The sequence below is a fragment of the Lagenorhynchus albirostris genome, chromosome 5 (genome assembly GCF_949774975.1).
Source record: "Lagenorhynchus albirostris chromosome 5, mLagAlb1.1, whole genome shotgun sequence".
Classification (NCBI taxonomy): Eukaryota; Metazoa; Chordata; class Mammalia; order Artiodactyla; family Delphinidae; genus Lagenorhynchus; species Lagenorhynchus albirostris.
In genome coordinates this window covers 133,386,056-133,408,446 of record NC_083099.1, presented here as the reverse complement: position 1 = coordinate 133,408,446, position 22,391 = coordinate 133,386,056, and the positions used below count along the sequence as shown (strand labels likewise).

Here is a 22,391-nt window from a genome sequence, read left to right as displayed (position 1 = left end):
CCACCTTAAATAACAACAACAAAAAAAGAACAAAAAAATGTGAAACAATTTTCAGCTCTTGAACAATAGGCAGCACAAGACACTGATCCCTAAGAGAAGGGAAACAAATGAGGGGAGCCTTGCAGTCGCTGCCTTGAGAGCTTCCAGGCTACAGCAGCAGCAGGGTGAACCCAGACAAAGCCTGGCAGTCTCCCTGAGTTGAGGAGATAGAGCAGGGGCTTCGGCGAAACGCGAGCATCTAGAATTCTCAGGACTAAGTACCAGGAAAGGAATAACTGCACAGAGCTCCTGAGATGTGTAGCGGATTACACTTGAGACATCAGCTGAGTTCTGATTGGTGCCAGTGTATGAGGAAGCTATCAAGGCAGGAAAGAACCACCGAAGAGGAGCAGGCAGAAAAATTCCTGGAGCTCAGGGCTGGGAATAGTTGATGCTCCAAACAGCCAGAATGGAGAAAACTGGTAATTCTTGGGGGATTGGGTTGAACACTCAGAGAAGGGTATATTACTTCAGTAGTGGAGCCAAGTAGCTCTAGACCACATGCTGCTCTGGTCCTGCCTGACAGAGCTTCAAAGCAAGACCCAAAGGGGTCAAACTGTTTCCAGATAATTTCCAAATAACTCAACTGTATCCCAGAATAAAGATTAAGACTGTTTATAGGAATACAAAATGTATATACATGTATCCAGCATTCAACCCTGTCAATTTCACAATGTCTGGCATTCAATTAAAAATTACCATGCATGAAAAGAAGCAGGAAGATATACCCTGTAATGAGGAGAAAAGTCAATCTGTAGAAACAGATGCTCAAATTAATAAGAACATTAAAACAGCTATTATAAATATAGTCCATATGTTCAGGAACACAGGAAAGAATGAGCATGTTAAGAAGAGACATGAAAAATGTAAAGGCCCAAATCAGACTTCCAGAATTGAAAAAAAACAATGTCTGAAATGAAAAAAATACACTGATGGGGATTAATAGATTAGACTCTGCAGGATAAATGAGTGGCAAATTTGAAGACAAAATAATAGAAACAACCCAAAATGAAGCACAGAAAAGCAGACTAAAATAGATAAACAGAGCATCAGAGGGCTGTGGGACAACTTCAAGTGGCCCCATATGTATGTGCAGTTGGAATCCTAGAAGGAAGGGGGTGGCGCAGGAAAATATTTGAAGAAATAATGGCTGACAAGTTTCCAGAATTGATGAAAACTATAAATCCATGGATCCAAGAAGCTAAATGAACCCCAAGCAGAAGAACCATGAAGAGAAAGAACTACACCCAAATATGTGATCAAATTGCTTAAAACGGTGACGCAGAGAAAAATCCTAAAAACAGCCCAGGAAAGAAAAAAAAAAAAGATATACATGTAGAAGAAGGAAGATACAAATCATGATGGACTTCTTCAGAAACAGTCCAAGCCAGATGAGAAAGAGCTAGATCTTTATTTTTTTATTTTTATTTTACATAGAGCTAGATCTTTAATGTACTGAAATGGAAAAACAAACAAACAAACAAAAAAAACAGCCCTGAAACTGTCCACCTAGAATTCTGTACCCAGTCACAAACAAAGATGATGTAAAGACTTTCAGATGTTCCGAAGCTAAAAAAAATGAGCCAGTTATATGAGTAGCAATTTAAATAGTATTGCTTTTCTTTGCATCTAGCGCCAGTACATTCAGAAATTTTGAGGTTGTAAAGTCTGAATCAGTGACATTTTGTTACTTAGTTATGTTTTAACTCTAAGCTTGAAAGAGGTAGAAAGAGTGGAATAGATTAGTGCAATTGGGGTTAGTCTTGTAAGCAGAGTGCCAAAAGGAGGTATATATTTAAAAATTGCATATCATGTTTTTACTGGTGACAGTTTAAATTTGCTTGAGTTTTTTAATGGTTGTTAATAAGAATTTGTGTTTATCTTTTTCCACTAAAATAGATTTTGCAAGTGAAAGCCATCATTATTCCTCTGTAATGTTACACAATATAAGCAATGCATTCACATTGGAGTGCATTTCATAGCTAATGAACTAATCAAATTACTGTGAGTACATTTGGCATTTGGAGATATGCATTAACTCTTCGTGGTCAACTGGACACCTATTTAATTACTCCCTCAGTTCAGGCTGAAAGAATTTATGTGCTCTTTATACTCCTGGATGATTTTAAGATAACTTAGTTAAAAGAAAAAATAAAAAACAAAATACTTCTTATTAAATTATTAACTAAAACATATTGAATGTTATTAAAACACTCTCTTCTTCCCTTTTATTATAGTCTTCTTACATAACTTTATAAAGTTTCTTTGCTTATATAAACTAGGTCTTCGCAATAAATATTTATTATGGGTTATGTTTCATTTTGTTCACTAGTCGACCGTAGGATTGCTGTTGTCTGTTGAATACCTTACTGAAAGGTAGATAAACAGCCTTTTAATATCCTGTGGACCATGTTCGAAGTATAGGCAGGATGAATCTTATTATTTGTTATTTATTTTATTTTTTAAATTAAAAAAATATATTTTATTCATTTATTTGGCTGTGCTGGGCCTTAGTTGCGGCACACGGGCTCTTCTTTGCGGCATGCGGCTCTTTCAGTTGTGGCATGCATGTGGGATCTAGTTCCCTGACCAGGGATTGAACCCAGGACCCCTGCATTGGGAGCACGGAGTCTTAACCACTGGACCATCAGGGAAGTCCTGAATCTTATTATTAAGTAAATTCCTAGCTGGTTGTACATTAGTGCTCGTTAGTGGTCTGTCTTGGTCAACGTTGGGGATGTGACTTTGGCCTATCTTGTTTCACAATTTGATTATTTTCTTGGAGAATGGGGTAGAAAGGTCGTTATCAGATTTGTAGATGTTGCAAAGCTGTGTGGGACTGATACAGAGCTGGGTAGAATAATTATTTATTTTGGATGGCACAGCTGAGATCCAATTTTTTTTCAAACTGAGAAAATGGATTAGAACCTACAAAATGAAAATGCCCTCCCCCTTGTTTGAGTTTTATGTCCATTCCTGAACCAACTACTGTGGCTACAGGGATATCAGGTGCTACTTGGGTTGGGCAGATGATTGGCAAAAGAAGGTAGAAATTTCTATGACTGTTTGAGTTCCCATAAAACCCCACCTGTACCATGGCTACATAGTAAGGGAGGGTGGGCACAGGTACTGGGTCGATGGTCACCTTGACCACTGCATTCCTTCAAATCTGCTCGCCTTCAGTCTTCCTTATCTCAGGGGATTGCTTTCCATCCACCTGGGTGCTTAAACCAGAACTTAAGAATCACCCTCTACACCTCCTTCTCTCTCATTTCACACATTCACTCCATTACCAAGTACAGTCAACTCAACCTCCTAATTTCATTGAGAATCCACGCAGTTCACCATTTCAGCTGGTTCTACACCAGTCAAGCCACTGCAGTCTCTTTCATGGACCATTATAATAGCCTCCTTAAATGGTCTCGCTGCTTCCACTCCCCCTACCCACTCTCCAGTGTTCTTAAATACACAGTTTAGATCTTATTATTCCCCTGCTTAATACCCTTCAGGGGTTGGTCACTGAACTTAAAATCCAAACTCTTTAAAATGACCTGCAGTAAAATCGAGTCCATCTCCCTCTTCAGTCTTACACTGTACGTCTGTTGGTTTCTGTGTTCCAGCCACATTGGCCCTTTTTTTTTAGTTCTGAATGTATCAAATTCTCTCTGGTCTCAGGGTCTTCACAAAAGCTGTTCCTTCTGCTCAGGATTTTATTTTTAAAGATAAACTTGTTTGCACACGTGGAAAAGTATATAAACGATAAATGTTCGACTTGACTTATCACAGAGTGAACATATTCATGTTACCACTACCAGGTCGAGAATAGAACATTATTGCTGGCTCTCCAGAAGATTCTCTCATGTTCCTTTTCAATTATCTCCATCATGATCTGCAAAGATAATCACTGTCCTGACTTCTTACCTCATAGATTAGTTTTATCTGGTTTTCAACTTAACATAAATGGAATCATTCAACATGTATCCTGTTGTGCCCAGCTTCTTTCATTCAGTGTTAAATATGGGAGATCATGCATGTTGTAGCGTATAGCAGTAGTTTATTCATTTTCATTGCTATGTAGTATTCCACTGTATGAATATTCCACTATTCTGTTGACATTTGCTTTCTTTACAATTTTTCCTATTATAAATGACACTAGTATGAACATCCTTTTACATGTCTTTTGGTGCACACACATACATATTTCTGTTGGATATTTTCTTAGGAATGGAATTTCTGGTCGTAGGGCATGTGGATGTTGTCTGGAACACTTTTACCTGCACTCTTAATTTGGCTAACTTCCTGTTTATTCTTCAGGTTTCAACTTACAGGTCACTTCTGCAGGCAGGCAGGCCTATTCTAACCACCACAGTCCCCCACAAACAATTTTAGATTAGGTCCTCCTGTTGCAGTCTGTTGGAACTCCATCACTGTACTTAGTATAATTCATAATTTTGCAGGTGTATGATTATATAATGCCTGTCTTCCCAGTGGAAGGTATTGGGGCACCGACTTTTTTTTATTCCTAGAACTTTGCCAGGGTCCTGGTATATGGTAGGCATTCAGTAAATACTTGTTGCACAAATGAGTGAAAGGTTATTTTTATTTTGAAATGTTGCCAAGATTGGCATGTGCAGTTTATATAGAACACTAATTTGGATAGCTGAGTATCTTTCAGCTGGAATTTTAGTTATTTACTGATACAAAGAAAACCTTTTTCCTTTAAAATAATTTTCTCTTTATGTGTGATGAAATGGAAGGAGTCTTTACCACCAGCTGGTTATATGATCTTGGACGAATCACCTAACCTCTAGTCTTTTTCTTCTGAAAATGAGTAGCTTGGACTGCACGATCTCAAGGATCCTCTGACTAGAGGCTCTCTGCTTCTACATCAGAGCGGTACCTGCATGCAAATAAGTCAACCACAAACTGCGGTGCATGCAACCACAGGCAAATTGTGTTTCTAGGAAGGTTGTGCTAACTTGTAATCATATTCTTACTGGCTTTCTTCAGCTAACTTGTTTTCATATTCTTACTGGCTTTCTTCAGCTTGGTCTTCTGTATCATCAGCTAAGGAAAGACAGTCTGTTCCCACCTGGAAGGTTTGAGCCACAGCAGAATGTTGACCTTGGATGGCAGGACCTTCAGTGGGTAGCGTAATTATTTAGTTTGAAATATTGTTAATTCATCAGAAGTTAGAGAAATCTACATTTAAATTTAATCTTCAAAATACCATTTAGGTTTTTAGAGAAATGACTTTTTATTTATCTGAATGTCTTAGATAATAAGTTAATTTTATTTCTTTCCATTCAGATGGTAGAGTTAGCAAGGCAGATGTGACCATCGTGTTGCAATTATCCTATGTTTAATAAGCCTGTATTTTAGAGACACAACTCATGAAAATCAAGACATAGGTATATGATTATGTTTTCATCTGAATTTCTGTAGCCTGATCTTATGTTTCTTAATTGCCTTAACTTCTCATTTGAGAAGGGCGGGTGTAACACCAACAATGCTGAGTAATGCCAGCTGTGTCATATGACAGAGTGCTATAAAATAAGCCAGTCCAGCAAAAAAAGATGTTGAGTAATGTGATAGAGAACAATAGGTATGTTAAATTTTGATAGAGAACAATTGATATATTTATACTCTGAGTGTTTTCTGTAGTCTATAAACAGATAATCTCCATACCTTCTATTTTCATTACTTTCCTGTAGTTTAAATAGGAGACGTAGATTAGGCCTGCCTTCAGTCATCAATTTGTTCAGTTAAACAACTCTGAAACAGGCACAGAGCTAAAATAATGAATAAGTTGTCTGTATTAAGTTGTGGGATATCACTAGCTTGTGGCTTTACGTAGTTTTAAAGACTTCTTAACTACTTCTGTGATGACAGGTAAAGGTAAGCTTATGATTTTCCAGCTACAAGTTTGACAGGAGGATATGAAAGCTAATTTATTTAGGATGAATGTAAGGAAAACATTTGTGACAGAGTATTAGCAATATTTACCCTTCCTGGGCTCCCCATTCTATAATTGCCGAGTCTGCTTCTTTCCCAATTTGTTATATATCCGTTATTTGATGAATATATGATAGACTTGGGAAGAGCAGGCCATGGGGCCATTCTCAAGGCTGTAGAACTTATTGCTCCCTTTCAAGTTTATAAAAGTCCTAGTGCCCATTGAACTTTTGCCTACTTGGAGGAAAATACTTCTCCGATCACTTAGAATCCCAGTAGCCTGTCCTCTTCCACTGACTGGCCAGGTTATCTTGTATTCTCTCCTCTCTGAATTTATCCAGGATACCAAAGGATGTTGTCAGAATAAATTTTATCTGGGGAAATATCAAACAGACATCAAAAAACAGAGAATAGTGTCATTGATTCCCATGTATCTGCCAGCCAACCTCAGCGATTATCACAGACACTTTAAAAAATATATTTATTTATTTATTTATTTATTTATGTCTGTGTTGGGTCTTCATTGCTGCACGCAGGCTTTCTCTAGTTGCGGTGAGCAGGGGCTACCCTTCGTTGCGGTGCGTGGGCTTCTCATTGCGGTGGCTTCTCTTGCTGAAGAGCACGGGCTCTAGGTGTGCAGGCTTCAGTAGTTGTGGCGTGCGGGCTCAGTAGTTGTGGCTTGCAGGCTCTAGAGCGCAGACTCAGTAGTTGTGGCACACGGGCTTAGTTGCTCCTCGGCCTGTGGGATCTTCCTGGACCAGGGCTCAAACCCGTGTCCCCTGCATTGACAGGCGGATTCTTAACCACTGCGCCACCAGGGAAGTCCAATCACAGACGCTTGTGTTTATCTATATCCCTTATCTGCTATTGCCCCCCCACCCCCGCCACCACTGTTTATTTTGAAGTAAACCCTGGACATCATTTAATTTCATCCATAAATATTTTTTGAGAATAAATGTTTATGGCACATATTTTATTTTGCTTTAAATTCTTTTCTATGACCTGATTCATATTCATATATTCACTAGGAGTAGATTCAGAAGCCCTTCAGATGATCAGTTCTAATGATGTGAGAATATGTTAAAAATATAGCTATAATTATAAATTTATGCTTAAGATAGCTCTGTGTTCTCAGGAAATGCACATTTGCACTAGATTGATGACTAAGATTTAAAGCACGAATGAAAGACAGTGTTGAATGTGACATGAGAAGAAAAGTTTTTCCAGTTAAAATAAGGAAAATAAGGAGGAGGTTAGTTACTGTTGTTGCCTGAGGTGTCACAGCAGTAACTTCAGAAGCCAGGCTCTGTCTTACCTTCCGGGCTTAACAAATGAGCTGAAGACATGTGGCCCTGCTTACCTCAGCTGAACTGCACAAGATCTTGATCGGCTCAGAATGACTCCTAAAACAATGGGCTTCTTGGCTATTCCTACCTACCCGTGGTTAGAAATCAGTCACTTGTAAAAAGAAAGGTTTGTTTTTCCTAGCGTTTCGTTTGTTTAATAACAACATGAAAAGGAGGAAAAAAACCCACTTCTCTTTCAAAAAGCAGTCTGTTGCCCTCATGGAAAGCGTAGTAGATAACATTGAAAGACAGCACTAACAAGAGAGTGAGTAGCCTGAACTTCCATATCACCACGTTTCCTGAACTTTCATTTCTGCTCGTTGTTTCCTCTGAGCTCTCCACACCCCCTGCCATTTTATACACTCCACAGCTTATACCCTCGTTAGCAGTCATTTAACAGTGCCCATTTTCCCATCCTCACCTTCACACCCCAGGACAGACATGACGTCACTGTGAGGAGCTGTTAAACTTCAATAATGAAGGCATTCAAATGCTGTCAATAGTAAGATAAAATGTTTATCTTTTTATGCATTATTTATTTATTTATTTTTAAGGTTTTTTTTAATTTTTAATTTTTAAAAAAATTATTTATTTATTTTTTTTTCGGTACGCGGGCCTCTCACTGTTGTGGCCTCTTCCGTTGCGGAGCACAGGCTCCGGACACGCAGGCCCAGCGGCCATGGCTCACGGGCCCAGCCACTCCGCGGCACGTGGGATCCTCCCGGACCGGGGCACGAACCCGTGTCCCCTGCATCGGCAGGCGGACTCCCAACCACTGCGCCACCAGGGAAGCCCAAATTTTTTTTATTTAAAAAAAAAATTATTATTACTACTATTTTTGGCTGTGCTGCGCGGCTTGTGAGATCTTAGTTCCTGAACCAGGGATTGAACCCAGGCCCCCTGCAGTGAAAGCACAGAGTCCTAACCACTGGATTGCCAGGGAATTCCCCTTATGTATTATTTTAAAACTTACGAAACATTCCCTTTTGTGCCAAAATCTCTCAATTTATTTTTGTCTGTTAGATGAATACTTAATCAGTAGCTGCAGTGTTTAGAGTCACTGTGTTAGGTGGGCATCGTGTTGAGATATAAAGAAATAAGACTTAGTTTCTATTGCTACTAGTAGACGAGTGTCTGTGGTATAAAGTAAAGAGAAGAAAGATTTCCTTCCAGCCAGAGTAATCAGAGGAAACTTCAGGAAGAAAGCGGCATTTTTTGTTAGGTATTGAAAGATGGGTAATATTTGGAAACACAAAGATAGCTAACAAGTGTTCGGGATGGAAAGAACGTGGTGAACAGCGAAAGAGGGGAGGGAGGGGAAAGAACATGGAGCCTGTAGGAGGGGCACACGTCACTCATTTTGGCTAAGGCCTGGGATGCAAGGGGAGAGTATTAAGGGAAGAAGAAAGATGGGGATGGATTGAGTAAAGTTACAAATGCTGTGTTTTATCTAAAGGTTATACACATTATTTTAAAGTGTTATGGCTTTCTTTCTTTTTTTTAATTAATTAATTTATTTTTGGCTGCCTTGGGTCTTGGTTACTGCGCGCAGGCTTTCTCTAGTTGCGGTGAGGGGGGGGGCGGGGCTTCTCTTCATTGCGGTGCCTTGGCTTCTCATTGTGGTGGCTTGTCTTTGTTGTGGAGCACAGGCTCTAGGCGCCTGGGCTTCAGTAGTTGTGGCTCGCGGGCTCTAGAGCGCAGGCTCAGTCGTGGCGCACGGGCTTAGTTGCTCCACGGCATGTGGGATCATCCCAGACCAGGACTCGAACCTGTGTCCCTGCATTGGCAGGTGGATTCTTAACCACTGTGCCACCAGGGAAGTCCCATGGCTTTCTTTTTTTTTTTTTTCCCCCCATGGCTTTCTTATTTTAAGTAATCTTTTTACAGTGGAGGAATCTCAAATTATTTTCTAGAATTAAGTTACCAGAGAAATGGGATAATAATTTAATTAGATCCCTCCTAATCATATATTTCTCTGGATTTCATGGAGTTTCATAAAAGAAGGGAATCTTTTTCCCCCAATTAAAAAAATACATATGGGGAGGGAATAAAATGGTATTATAAGAGTTTATCTTCATGCCATTTAGAGAAAAAAGCTTCATAACTTAGGCATATGCACATGTATTTTCAAAGTTATTTTTGCTGGCTACATTAAGAAAAATTTTTTTAATTTTTAAATAATTTCAAATATATGGAAAAGTTGAAGTTCAGTACAAAAGAACTTTTTTTTTCTGAACTATTTAAGACTACTAAGTTGCCAACAAGTTACCCTGTCACCCCCAAATACTTTATTACATATTTCCTAGAAAGGTATTCACCTACATAACTACAATATAATCATCAAAAAATTAACATTGGTACCTTACTGCTGTCTAATCCTCAGACTCCATTTAAGTTCATCAATTGTCCCAACAATGTCTTTCGTAGCAAAAAAGATCCAGTTGAATTTTGTGCATTTTATTTAGTTATCATGTCTCTTTAGTCTCCTTAAATGCGGAAAAGTTTCTCAGTCTTTGACCTTTATGACCATAAAACTTTTGAAGATGAAGGCCATCTTCATTGTTTTGTAGAATGTCCCTCACTCTGGGTTTGTCTTATGGTTCCTCGTGCTCAGATTGAGGTTGTCTTGGCAGGAATATTACAGAAGTGCTGCTGCGTTCTTTTCATTGTATCCTGTCAGTTGACACAATCTTGACTTGTCCCATTACTGTTGGTGTTCACTTGGATTACTTGGGTTAAGGTGGTGTCTGCCAGGTGTCTCTGGCTGGCTCTTTTTTCCTTTATAATTAATAAGTGTTTGGAGGTGAGGTACTTTGAGATTATGTATGGTCCCATTGCTCTTCAAACTTTCAGTTTATGGGTTTATTCAGTGGGTTGTAATCTGTTACTCTTATAATTTATTTTGATGCTCAAATTGTCCCAGATTTCACCAGTAAAAGAAGCCCCTTTAAGCCAGCTTCCGCATTTTTGTAACATGCCACCATCATTCTTTGAACACTCCCTTACTTTCTGGTGCAAAAACATGTTATAGGCTCATCTTGTCCCTGCCCTTCCCCTGGAATTAGCTGTCCGAGGAGTTCTAGTTCCTTTTAGTGGAGAATGGTATTAGAAGGCAAGGTCTGGGTGCTAGGTGTGCTGTTTGTTATTGGAGTATTGCTGGTTGTGGTCCTGTCAATGGCTAGAGCTAAGGAGAACATGTAAGTGTATATGATATGCATACATAGTTATACCCACCCATTTATATCTGTGTCAGTCTGTCTCACTAGAAAACTGTGAGTTCATACTGGTAACTCCAGTTCTGATCAGCACTGCAGTGTCCTTTCTAGCTTTCTCTCTTTCCATGTTTGCAGTTCCCTTCTCTGACAGTGAGAAGCCTCCTCCTGTGGTCTTTGGTCATTCCCCTGTGCATAGCCACTCTCCTGTTGCCGCTGCAGCCTCCTCCACCGTGTGGCTGCCTTCTTCACCCCAGTGGGGCTCCAGCACCCTGCCTGGGGCTCCCTCCAGTGCACCCTGCCTTCTCATCCCGTGCCAGGCCACTCCTACTGTCTCTGGATGGACACCACCCTCCTCACTCAGACTTCATCTCCTGCCCGGCTGCTCCTCCCCCCAAGTGGATGCTTTCTTGCCCCACCTCTGGCTTCAACTCCATGAACAGGGCCACCCTTCTTACTCTACCTAGACTCTCACAGCCTGCAAAGGACCTCCTTCCATCCACCCCAAACCTTTGAAGCGTAAATGGAAAAATAGGTCATCATCTGCAGTCCTTAAATAAAAATATTTAAGAAGAAAACACTTGGTTTTCTTTTATGAAATTGGAAGTGTCTAGAGATAAACGTTCATATGGCTCTGAAATTGCATTCACCAGTTCATTGAACATAAATTACTGAACCCCTCCTGGGTGCCAGGCACTGAGCTAGGTCACCGGGGATAGGACGGCGAGCTAGACAAAGCCCCTTCCCTCATGAAGCTGCATTCTCTGACTCTGTTTAAGCTTAAACAGGTTAGTAGCAACTTAGTAATCTCTCTAAGCCTGTTTCCTCATGTCAAGTGGAAGTAGTCACAATTCTGCTCATGGGGTGCTTGTGGAAATTGAATAACACATGAAAAATACCTAGCCCAGTAACTAGTTAGCTACTGTCGTGATCATCGCAGAAACAATATACAAGTACCTCAGCTAAAATAATATTCGTCACTCTAAAAAAATCATTTAAATTTTTCATTTAATATTTTGAGGGGAAACCAAAAAAATTCCTGGCAGGGAAGATGAAATCTCATCTATTCTTTGAATCTTTTTTTTTTCTTTGAGCATACTTTTATCTAAGAATATGCACTTTAGTTTAAATTGTGTGTTTAAATGTGTCCTGTTTCTTGAGCCTCAGAATATAATACAAGAGCACAAATAACCAGGCAACATGACATTTGTCTGCATGTTTGTATCAGGTGACAGTCTAATAGATGGGTCTTCTTTGGGCCTGAAAGACATGGTAGATTCATATGTTTGGAGCACAGTTAATGAAAAGGTAATTATTATGCATTAATAGAGAGAGAACATTTTGTTGCAGGATAATTTGTTATAAAATGGCTTTCTCTTTTCTAAGGGAAGGTGATGACTTAATATTAAAAATATATTTTCTTTTTAACCCTTACTAGCTGCTGGTATTGGAACCCAACTGGTTGCTGCTAAACTGATAGGTACATCTAGTAATGTCTATATTATTCTACCAGTGATAGTATTTGAAATGCATGTAACATGTAACCTGTAAAACTCTGGAATAGTATTTGCCCTGGAAGCCATGCCTTCTGTCATCAGAGATAGCAAGCCTCTCTAAGGTTTGCTTTTGTACATGTGGTACTCTTAACAAGGCGGTATTTAGGGGAAGAAGTTCCTGTTTTTCTTTATAAAATATTAAAATTTATGTTGTGATGTTTTCTAGCTGTGTTCCTTGTCACTGAATGTTAGGAGTAACTGTTCCTAAATATATAGTGCAGTAATAATCATAGGAACTCTAGGAATGCAGAATGAAATTCAAATCCCCGTAACTTTAGTGGCTTGGTGAAATCTTCCTCACTCCTTAACTTCATACTGGGTGGTTTGATAAAGATAAAGACCTACCCCTAATAATGAACATACTAGAAAATTGTGACAGTATCAGCTAATTGAGTGACTGAGTCCTTCAGTCTTATAAGGCCTGTGCTGCCAGCTAGCAGAGCACAGCTCATTCGAAGGCAGAAATGGGATAACTAGGAAGAAGCATAAGAGTAGATGGTCTGAAAAGAGGTGAGGCAGGCAGAGAAAGTGAGCTGGTCTGTAGAACCCTGGAGAAGAGCTTCAAAACAAAGGAAAAGAGCTCTAATGCAGAGTACTATGGGATATTAGGAAAGCAGTAGACTGAGAAGATAGCCATTTTGTTGGCAATAAATGTCGACAGAGAGGGACTTCCTTGGTGGTGCAGTGGTTAAGAATCTGCCTGCCAATGCAGGACACACGGGTTCAAGTCCTGGTCTGGGAAGATCCCACATGCCGCAGGGCAACTAAGCCCATGTGCCACAACTACTGAGCCTGTACTCTAGAGCCCGCGAGCCACAACTGCTGAGGCTGCAGACCACAACTACTGAAGCCCGTGTGCCTAGAGCCCATGCTTCGCAACAAGAGAAGCCACCGCAATGAGAAGCCCATGCACTGCAATGAAGAGTAGACCCCGCGGGCTTCCCTGGTGGCGCAGTGGTTGAGAGTCCGCCTGCCGTTGCAGGGGACACAGGTTCGTGCCCCGGTCCGGGAAGATCCCACATGCCGCGGAGTGGCTGGGCCTGTGAGCCATGGCAGCTGAGCCTGCGTGTCCGGAGACTGTGCTCTGCAACGGGAGAGGCCACAGCAGTGAGAGGCCTGCGTACCGCCAAAAAAATAAAAGAGTAGACCCCGCTTGCCTCAACTAGAGAAAAGCCCGCGCGCAGCAATGAAGACCCAACGCAGCCATAAATAAATAAATAAATTTTAAAAATGTACTATAATTCTGTATCAGAATGTAATTTATTAGAATTTATAACATACTATCGTTCATGTACAGATCATAGAGGAATGGGGAAAGGGAAAAGGGGTAAGTGCAAGAGATAAGAGGTAAATGAGGAGTAAACCAGTCAGCTAAGAGGTGAGTTGGTGGGTTGTGGGTAGGGAGTGGATAAGGGAAGGCAGTAAAGAAGAAAAGAACTGGAAGGGAAAGGATAGAATGAGAAAGAGGCTCATACCTTTCCAGATTTGTAGACCTTAGAATGTAGTATTTGTACTCGTCCATTGAGTTACTAGCTGTGGTTTATGTTTCTTTGGTTCTGTGTTCAATTTTTAATAAGTGTATTTGCTAGGAACTAGGCATTTTCCTTTAAAGCTTCAGGATTTGTTTTTTTGTTTGTTTTGTTTTGTTTTTTTCTGAATAGAATAACCACAACAGCCTGTCCTAGGGAAATTATTCTGTGCGTTATATTCATTAGCAGATAACATTAACTTCATAGCAGGAGAAATAAATCCAGACAAAGGCCAGAATGACGATTTCCCCCCTGCTAGACTCTGTGGTCAAGTATTGCCATTAGCTTTCATTATTTAAACGTTAGTAGCCTTTTGTGCGTCAAGCACTGTTCTAAGTGTTAGGGATGAAAGGATGAATAGGACAGAATTCCTGCCTTCAAGGAGCAGGCTGGCTAATGAGAAGGACAAGCAATGAGTATATTTTAAATGTTTGGGCAGCGTGAAGAGGGAGCTCTGTGAAAGACCTGTGCCTGGAGGAGTAAAGAAAGGTTTCCAGAAAGTGATTTTGTGCCTGTGTTTTTATAGGGTGAATAGAATTTTGCCAAGAGGCAAAGGTTGGGTATAGAGTCTTTCAGGCAGAAAGCCAGATCGCTGTGCAAAGGTGCAGAAATGTAAAAGACCATGCTTGGGCCATAGTGATAGTTTAATATGATTGGAGCCTAAGATGCAGGGGGTGGGAAGGAGAGGAGAGTTATGAAGAATGAAGCAGAAAGGGTATGTTGAGGCCAGATTCTGGAAGACTCTTTGTTAAGGAGTTGGGTGTTGTCCTATAGGGGATATCATAACAGAGAGTGTTCCTGGTATTAGAGTAGGTGAACAGATCAGTGGAACAGAGAAGAAAATTCAAAAGCAACCTCCAAAACATACGAATATTGTTAAAGGTAGTACTTCAGATCTTTAGGAGAGGATGGATTAGGGAATAGATGGGGCTGGAGTAACTTGTTAATTCTTTGGGAAAAACTGTTAATTTACTGGTTTGAAAAAATCTTTTATGCGATGCATTTATGTTAAGAATATCAGGTTTAGATTTGGACATTTTTGCTTGAAACTCTGGCTTTATAGCTAAATAGAATCTGATGTTTCAGGTCCTTTTTCTTACCCTAAAACTTTTATTTATTGATTGATTGATTTTCATAGCATCAGCAGAAAAAGAAGCAATCAAGAGTACATACTCCAAAGTTCTCGATGCCTATGGACTTTTAGGTGTTTTACGATTAAATCTTGGTAAGTAGTCGATATAATTGATCTATTTTTTTCATTTCTGTTTTTGTAATTCTAAGGATTTGAGAGAGACATCTATTTCAGACTCTATATCTGAGCTATAAGTGTGGTAACAGCTTTTAAACCTTAATTAAGCTAATCTTGAGATAATGCTTCTTGCCTGGAAAGGCATGCTACATGCTGGTGCTCTTGTGATTTTAAGTTCCAGAGACAGCGTCCTATTTGAACACTTTAAGAGACTGGTATCAGTTGTCAAAAGAGAAAATCAGGGCATTGCCCTTTTTCCTTGTTTCAGTGCATTTAGGAAAAGATGTCTTAGTGGGAACCACACACTGATTTCCCTGGTTTATAGTGGAAAAGACATCTGCTTTGTATTCAAAAGGTCTCAGTCGAGCCTGTGTCTGCTACCTAGTGTCACCATGGGCTGCAAAGTAACCTTTATGATTCTATAACGGTGTGACTCGGAGCGTGGCCCAAGGACTGGTTACGTTCCATAAACTGTTTTGTTATTGGTCTGGATGAGAAGAGAAGCCAGCACCATCGTGCAAATCAACACATGGCTTCCTTCATTGATAAAGTCTTACTATGGAGAAAAAAAGAAGTCAGCGAAACCAAATGGTAAACTTAGTGATACCATTTTCTGTTCTAGGAGAAGCACCTTTTCTCACCATGAACTGGTACCTGTGAACTGGTTCATGGGGCATACTTTGAGGAGCTCTGGTCTATCAAATGGAGATTTGCCATATGTTTTGAATCTATCACGTGTAAAGTACTGTGCCTAGCTCTTAGCTAATACTGTCTTGGGTCATCCTCGCAGTCCAGTGAGATTTGTTTTAATCTTATTTTCTAAGGGTGGATATCTCAGGTTGGTTATGTTAACACAGTGAAGTTGGTCTGGATAATAAGTAGTGGAGGAGCCAAGGCGCAGGGTGCTTCTGCCTACGTTAAAGCCCACGTTCAAAGTACACCACTGCTGGTGGTTAAGAATCCGCCTGCCAATGCAGGGGACACGGGTTTGAGCCCTGGTCCGGGAATATCCCACATGCCGCGGAGCAACTAAGCCCGTGTGCCACAACTACTGAGCCTGCGCTCTGGAGCCTGCAAGCCGCAACTACTGAAGCCTGCGTGCCTAGAGCCCGTGCTACGCAACAAGAGAAGGCACCGCAGTGAGAAGCCCGCACGCTGCAATGAAGAGTAGCCCCTGCTCACCGCAACTAGAGAAAGCCCGTGCAGAGCAACAAAGACCCAACACAGCCAAAAATAAGATTAATTAATGAATTAAAACAAACAAAAAAACCAAAGTACACCACTGCTGAATTCCACCTTCATACCCATTGCACAGAATTTTTGTCAAAACTAGATGAAAAAATCCCTGAGTTTTTTATAAGCCAAATTGCTTTATAAATTGTTTCCAAGGACTTTTTGTCCACATAGCAGCAGCAGCAGCTCACATTTATGTGCCATTTTTTCAACCTTACCATTTACACAGAACTCTCACATTCATTGTCTTGTCTGAACTTCCTAACAGTCTTAAAGGAAAGGTAGGGAAGATAACGCATATATATTTTTTTAATTTGATAAATCTTGCATACCCTTCAATTAAGTAGAGGAACAGTTTCATAAATGTGAGATTATTCTGTTAATGTTTAAATGCTTCATTATACTGAATGTATCTAAACAAGGATTTTTTCCCCTAACTTTTGCCAAAATCTAGTTGTGAACTTAAACATGTCTATGATAAACTTAAAATAACCACAAGGCCAGATTTTCAAACATGGAGACACAAGAAGGAAGGCGGAAGAAACTTTGAATAGCTTAAAAAACATTGGGACTTTTCATCCAATTAAAGTCTTTGGTTTTTGCAGGTGATATTATGTTACATTATCTGGTCCTTGTCACTGGATGTATGTCTGTTGGAAAAATTCAAGAATCTGAAGTTTTCCGAGTTACTTCCACTGAATTTATATCACTACGAATCGATTCTTCAGATGAGGATCGCGTTTCAGAAGTGCGAAAAGTGTTGAATTCAGGAAACTTCTATTTCGCATGGTCTGCATCTGGAGTCAGTTTGGATCTGAGTCTTAATGCCCATCGTAGCATGCAAGAACATACAACCGATAATAGATTTTTCTGGTGAGTTCATATTACATTTTTCCCTTTGTAATCACGTGCTGTGCAACATAGAAGGTTGAACAGTTATTTCCAGAGATAGCAGCAGTGGGCATTGCCCATTGAGCACACCGCTCTTTCCTGCTGCAGTATCCTCAGCAGAGCATAGCAGGCATCCACTGTCATTTTTTAAAAGTTGTCATGTGATGTGAAACCCATTTACTCTCCCTGATCTAGACTGACCTTCCATTTCAGACATATATTTAAAATATTTATTTTAAAATTAGGAACAAATTAATTGTAATACAATTGCGTTACTCACATCCACTGTTCTTAGTTTTGAGGTCTTGTCTCTGGCAGCATTGCCTTTCTAAGCCCACATTCCCTTATTATTTTTAATTTTAAGGTTGTAAGTAGATGATCTTGATTCAAGAGCAACCGACTACGAGGAAGTAGTACGCTGGGATAAAGTTTAGTACTGTAATAAAATAAGACTTAATAAAACTTATCATAATAAAATATGTAACTGTGCCATGTTTCACGATTATGCGTAAGTGTGCTGTATTGTAAGTAAGCACTAATGGGGGCAGGGCCCACATGACTGTAATTAGTACCACTTTACTGGAGCAGACCAGATTTCTAGTATAGCTGTTCTCTTGTCCACAGTCAGCATCGATGTTGACTTTTTTCCTTAACACAACGGACAAATTTTATTTCATTTGTTTACTTATGTTATAAGGCCAAAGTCCGGGCCTCTCTGCTCTCGGTCTCCCTCAGTAGTTCAGATTCAGGGTGTTTCCTCCTGTATACTTTCCCTCCCACTTTCGCTATCTGCCATTATGGTCCTGGAGAAGGCCCTGGGTGTTAGAGGGCTTAAAGTCAACAACCTTAGGACAGGAAGCTAACTTCAGAGCAATAGCTTGGTCACCTTGTAGATCACATGGAAGTATCTTGGCCCAGAGGAGTGGCATGGGGGAGCAGAGAGGGCAGAGTGAAAAGGGCTTTGGAGCACTGTAGTCAGGGGGTGGGGTGTGGTGGGGAGGTCAGTGGGACAGATGAGTGGACGGAGTCCTGTCTGCTTGTGTCAGCCCTACACTTTTCTGATGGAAGAGACATTGAAGATTCTGCAAAAGGTAACGGTGTTGCAGCTGGACTTAGGGCAGCTATCCTTACCTTTTTCCCCCCTGCTCATTCTTACCCAAAATTTCCTTGATTGAGAGAGAAAAGTTTTCCTGCCATAATTAGAAGTCCAGGCAGGTGCAGATGCATTGGCTGAATGGTCAGCAGTCCAGAACATCACTAAGTTTAATCAGTGGGAATAATTCATGTATCCTTTCATTCAATTATGGCTAGAGTTGGGGCAAATTTAGATAACAGATTGAAGGGTTTATCCAGCAGGAGACAGGCTGAGCGAAGGGGACGCTGAAATGCCAAAGGTGAGTTTTGCTCGTTTTACAGTTTCTACAGTTTTGCTAAGGATTGGATACTGGAGCTTCACTTAGTATAGAAAAACGAAAGCTCTTAGAACTCATTGTGCTACCCTTGCAGCTTATTAGTAGGAGTATTTTCCAGGATACAGCCAAGTAAGTTTTGTAGCCAGAGAGTAGCAACTTCCTCCATTGGAGATTTGAGGCTGCTGCCAGTCGAGAGTCAGGTGTAAATTTAAACAATCAAAACAGCAAGGCATTGACTGCAAAGAAAAATGAAGACTGACAGCAGAGGGAGAAACTCTACCTGAACAAATGTATGGATCCCGCTCCTATTTAAATGGGGGACCTCTGCTAGGACAGGGGCCTCAGCTGTGGTGTCTGGACAGACTGGGTCACAGTTTGAGCTTTGCCTCAGATCAATGTAGATAATAATAAGCGTGGAAGCTTACGTCCTCTTTTGAAATTAATGGCGGTCATTGGATTTAATGTTATCCTCCGAGTAATCCTACTACTCATCGCCATTCCAGTATGCTTTCCTGAGCGGGTGAGAAGGGCTGGGGTTGTAGCTGGTTTTCCAGGGCTGCACGTGGCCACCACCTGTTTTCTCTCTCCTACAGCTGTCACTTGAGGAGGGGGTTGGGGACAACTGCTCCAGCCGCGTTGCTGTGTATTCTTGGTATTAATGGCCCTAAGGCGTCAAGAAAATGCTGTGACATTGTTTTTATACCTCTTAAGACAACAAGATAGTGCAAAGCACTTAAGAAAGATTTCCGCTTAGATTGGTAGTTTTAAAACTCAGAGAACTAAGCTTCAGTATTCTAGAAACTTCACTTTTTTAAGGCACCCTTTTATCTGAAAGTACCAGATAGAAAGTTTTTCTTCACAACAGTATATTTGCTTTGGTGGTAGGTTGGTGAGGAGCTTCACGTGTTTGCTGTTGGAGGAATAAGGTTTGGACAGAGCCCCTGAGGCGGTCAGCAGGATGAGAAGATGGCCGGCGTGGCAGGACCCCAGCCCCTCAGCCCTGCTTTAGCCGTAGCAACTCTGCTTTTATGTTTCCTGATCACCAGGCTTCTGCGTGTTCGTTTGAACAAAACTCTTTGCCCCAAAGAAGTTTGGCAACCAGGCCCCATCCGTTATCTAGAATGTAAAAGTATTTGGAGCAGTGGAAAACTCTAGACATGCATTAATACGGTAACCACTAGCCCTTCTGGCTGTTTAAACTTAAATTAATTAAAATGGAGCCTTATAAAAGTCAAGCCTTAAGTAGAGCCTTCTAAAGTAGGGTGGGGATGTGTGTATGAAACCCTTTTTTGGAACAAGTGATAAATACATTATGAATAAAGACATAACAGAAATGGGGCCCAGATTCTAAAAACACAGAATGTATGCTGCTTTTCTATGGACCATAGATCACATGTCCAAGGATCTCATTTTATAGCCCTATCTTCCAATCCCTGCCATAGTAAATGTAAATGAATTGATTTATTTTTGGTGCCTTTTAATGTGCATGTTCCAGGAGCAACATTTTGAAATGTACGCTGTGAGTCGTCCAGTGCTCATTACGCTAATGCAATTACTTCTTTTTCTGTTAGGAATCAGTCTTTGCACTTGCATCTCAAGCACTATGGTGTGAATTGCGATGACTGGTTATTACGCCTCATGTGTGGCGGAGTAGAAGTCAGAACAATTTATGCTGCTCATAAACAGGCAAAGGCTTGCCTCGTTTCCAGGCTAAGCTGTGAACGAGCTGGGACCAGGTTCAATGTCCGGGGAACAAATGATGATGGTCACGTCGCCAATTTTGTAGAAACAGAACAGGTATATGTTTATATTGCTTAATTCATGTATTAGGGGAGGGGCACAGAGAATAGTACGATAACAGATTTTTATTGATTCAGAACTCATTTCGACATCTGTAATGTCGTTTTATGGTTGTTCTTGGCTACTTATTAGCCTTAAGAGAGGATTCCCAAAAACAAACTTATTTAGCCATGGCTCTTCAAGTAAGTAACAAAACTTTTTGCTAATCAGCATGGCATTGCCAGTGTCATACGTTTTAGTATTGAATTTAAAATCCTCAATTATAGAGCCAGACAGCTTAAGAAAAGTGTGTTTTGATGAAATTAAGTCAAACCCAACTCTTAAAGCTAGGTATGTAGTACCATTAAAATGAAAAGTTATAATATTTTTGACTATGAAACTATGTAATTGTAAATTCAGGCGATGCCCCCGGTCCATTTCAGATCTTCAAATTAGTTTTTGAAAAATAGAAAAAGCTAAAGAAAAAAAATGAACTCTGAAGGTGTATGTATAAAATATTGAAATTCAAAAGGAATTCCTTTTTAAAAGTTGTAATTCTTATGCTTCTATAGTCACGATTTTCTTGGTTAATGTATATAGAAGAACTATCACTAGTTGAAAAAAGAATCCAACTTATTTAGTGGCCTATTGGATATTTTGTTAGGATCGTTTGTATATGAGAGATTGGTCATGAGATATAACTGGTGTGCACTAGAAGTTAGGAAACTTGTCGTTTGCTGTAGAGGTAACAGCTTCGTCTGTGGAAACATTTTACCCATTATTTTTCTCTGTAGGTTGTGTACTTAGATGACTGTGTTTCTTCCTTCATACAAATCCGGGGGTCTGTCCCATTGTTCTGGGAGCAACCAGGGTTGCAGGTATGCGTTTTGACATTCAGGTTTTTTTTCTCTTGAGAACTTTCCATATTTTCTAAAGTTTCAGGATAGTTTATCAGTTCATTTGATAGTTCTACTACTCAGTCTAATAATATTAGCTAGATCCATAAATGAGGATCCAAGTACAGAGGTCCTGGAATTGTTCTAGTTATTTTTTCCTTTAATGTTCTTTTAAATATCCATAGAAATTCAGCTCCCATATTTAATATTAAAATTTTGATGTTTTCATGGCACACTGATTTTCAAAGTGTTTCTGTGCTTACTATCTCAGTATCTTAGTGTATAACAATTTAGTCTCTGTAGGTAGAAAAATGTAGTAGTTAAAACAAAGCTTCTGAAACCAGACTTCTCAGTTTGAGCCCTTACTTACCACTACTAGTTTTGTGATCTTGGACAAGTGATTTAACCCCTTTGTGTCTCAGGTTTCTTATCTGTAACATGGGAATAATATTAGTAGTTCCTACTTCTTAGGTCTTAGGGTTCTTATGAGGATGAAATGGAAGGTGCTTAGAATAGTAACGGGCACACACAGTCAGCACTAGGTAAGGGTTGGCTATTGCTGTTAATAAGAATATATCTGCTACTGAAATTTTACTTTGTAATTTGTAGTGACTTGTCATCTTGAATATGTTCTCTGTTTTGCTTTCTGATCTTTTTTTCCTAAACTTTCCTTTGTTGATTAAATGTAAGATTTTTTTTCACCTAAGATCATAATACTGGATTGCCCATAGTAGTGTGATTTTGCATTTTATTTTTACTCAAACATGTTTAGTTCTGAAAGTGTTAAATTATATTCATTTTAGGCTTCTGGTATATAATGTGTAGTAAATTTTGTGCCTCAGTCTACAGTATTGAGAAAACAGAAAAAAAAAAAAATCTTGCCTCCATTTAGTTCACAGTTGTATCTCTCTTATTCTAGGATGGTTATTGTGGAGGAAAATTGCAGACCACTTGAACCTTTTCAGTAAGGCAGTTTATTCAAGACAGGCTAAGAATTAACAAGGATTAATACTTGTGCTGCTTTGCTAAAATTCCTGAGTTCTCGTTAAGACCAGTTTAACTCATGTGGGTTTTATCTTTGGCATATAGGCGTAACTTAAATAGATACATTGCTCCCCAAGTCTCTCTTGGGAAAGAATACCCGCCCTACCCCACTTCTCCAAACTTCTTGTGACCAGAGGAGGGTGTTTGGAATATTTGCTTTAAGAAATTTCTAAAACCCTGTTTTGATGCAAGGTAAATGCTTTTGCTTTAGAGACAGGCTAGTATAAGAGACTGTAATAGCCTATTTATA

At 39.9% G+C, this 22,391-nt stretch overlaps 1 protein-coding gene across 5 annotated transcripts in view; it reads left to right on the top strand.

Moving 5' to 3' along the window:
* SYNJ1 (synaptojanin 1) overlaps nt 1–22,391 on the top strand; it is an 88,934-nt gene that overhangs the window by 8,575 nt on the left and 57,968 nt on the right. For all 5 annotated transcript variants that reach the window (XM_060150843.1, XM_060150841.1, XM_060150842.1 and 2 more), the window contains exons 3-6: nt 14,776–14,862; nt 16,725–16,992; nt 19,994–20,219; nt 20,996–21,079. In XM_060150843.1, coding sequence (XP_060006826.1) covers nt 14,776–14,862; nt 16,725–16,992; nt 19,994–20,219; nt 20,996–21,079 — 665 coding nt within the window. The remainder of the gene's footprint in view (nt 1–14,775; nt 14,863–16,724; nt 16,993–19,993; nt 20,220–20,995; nt 21,080–22,391) is intronic.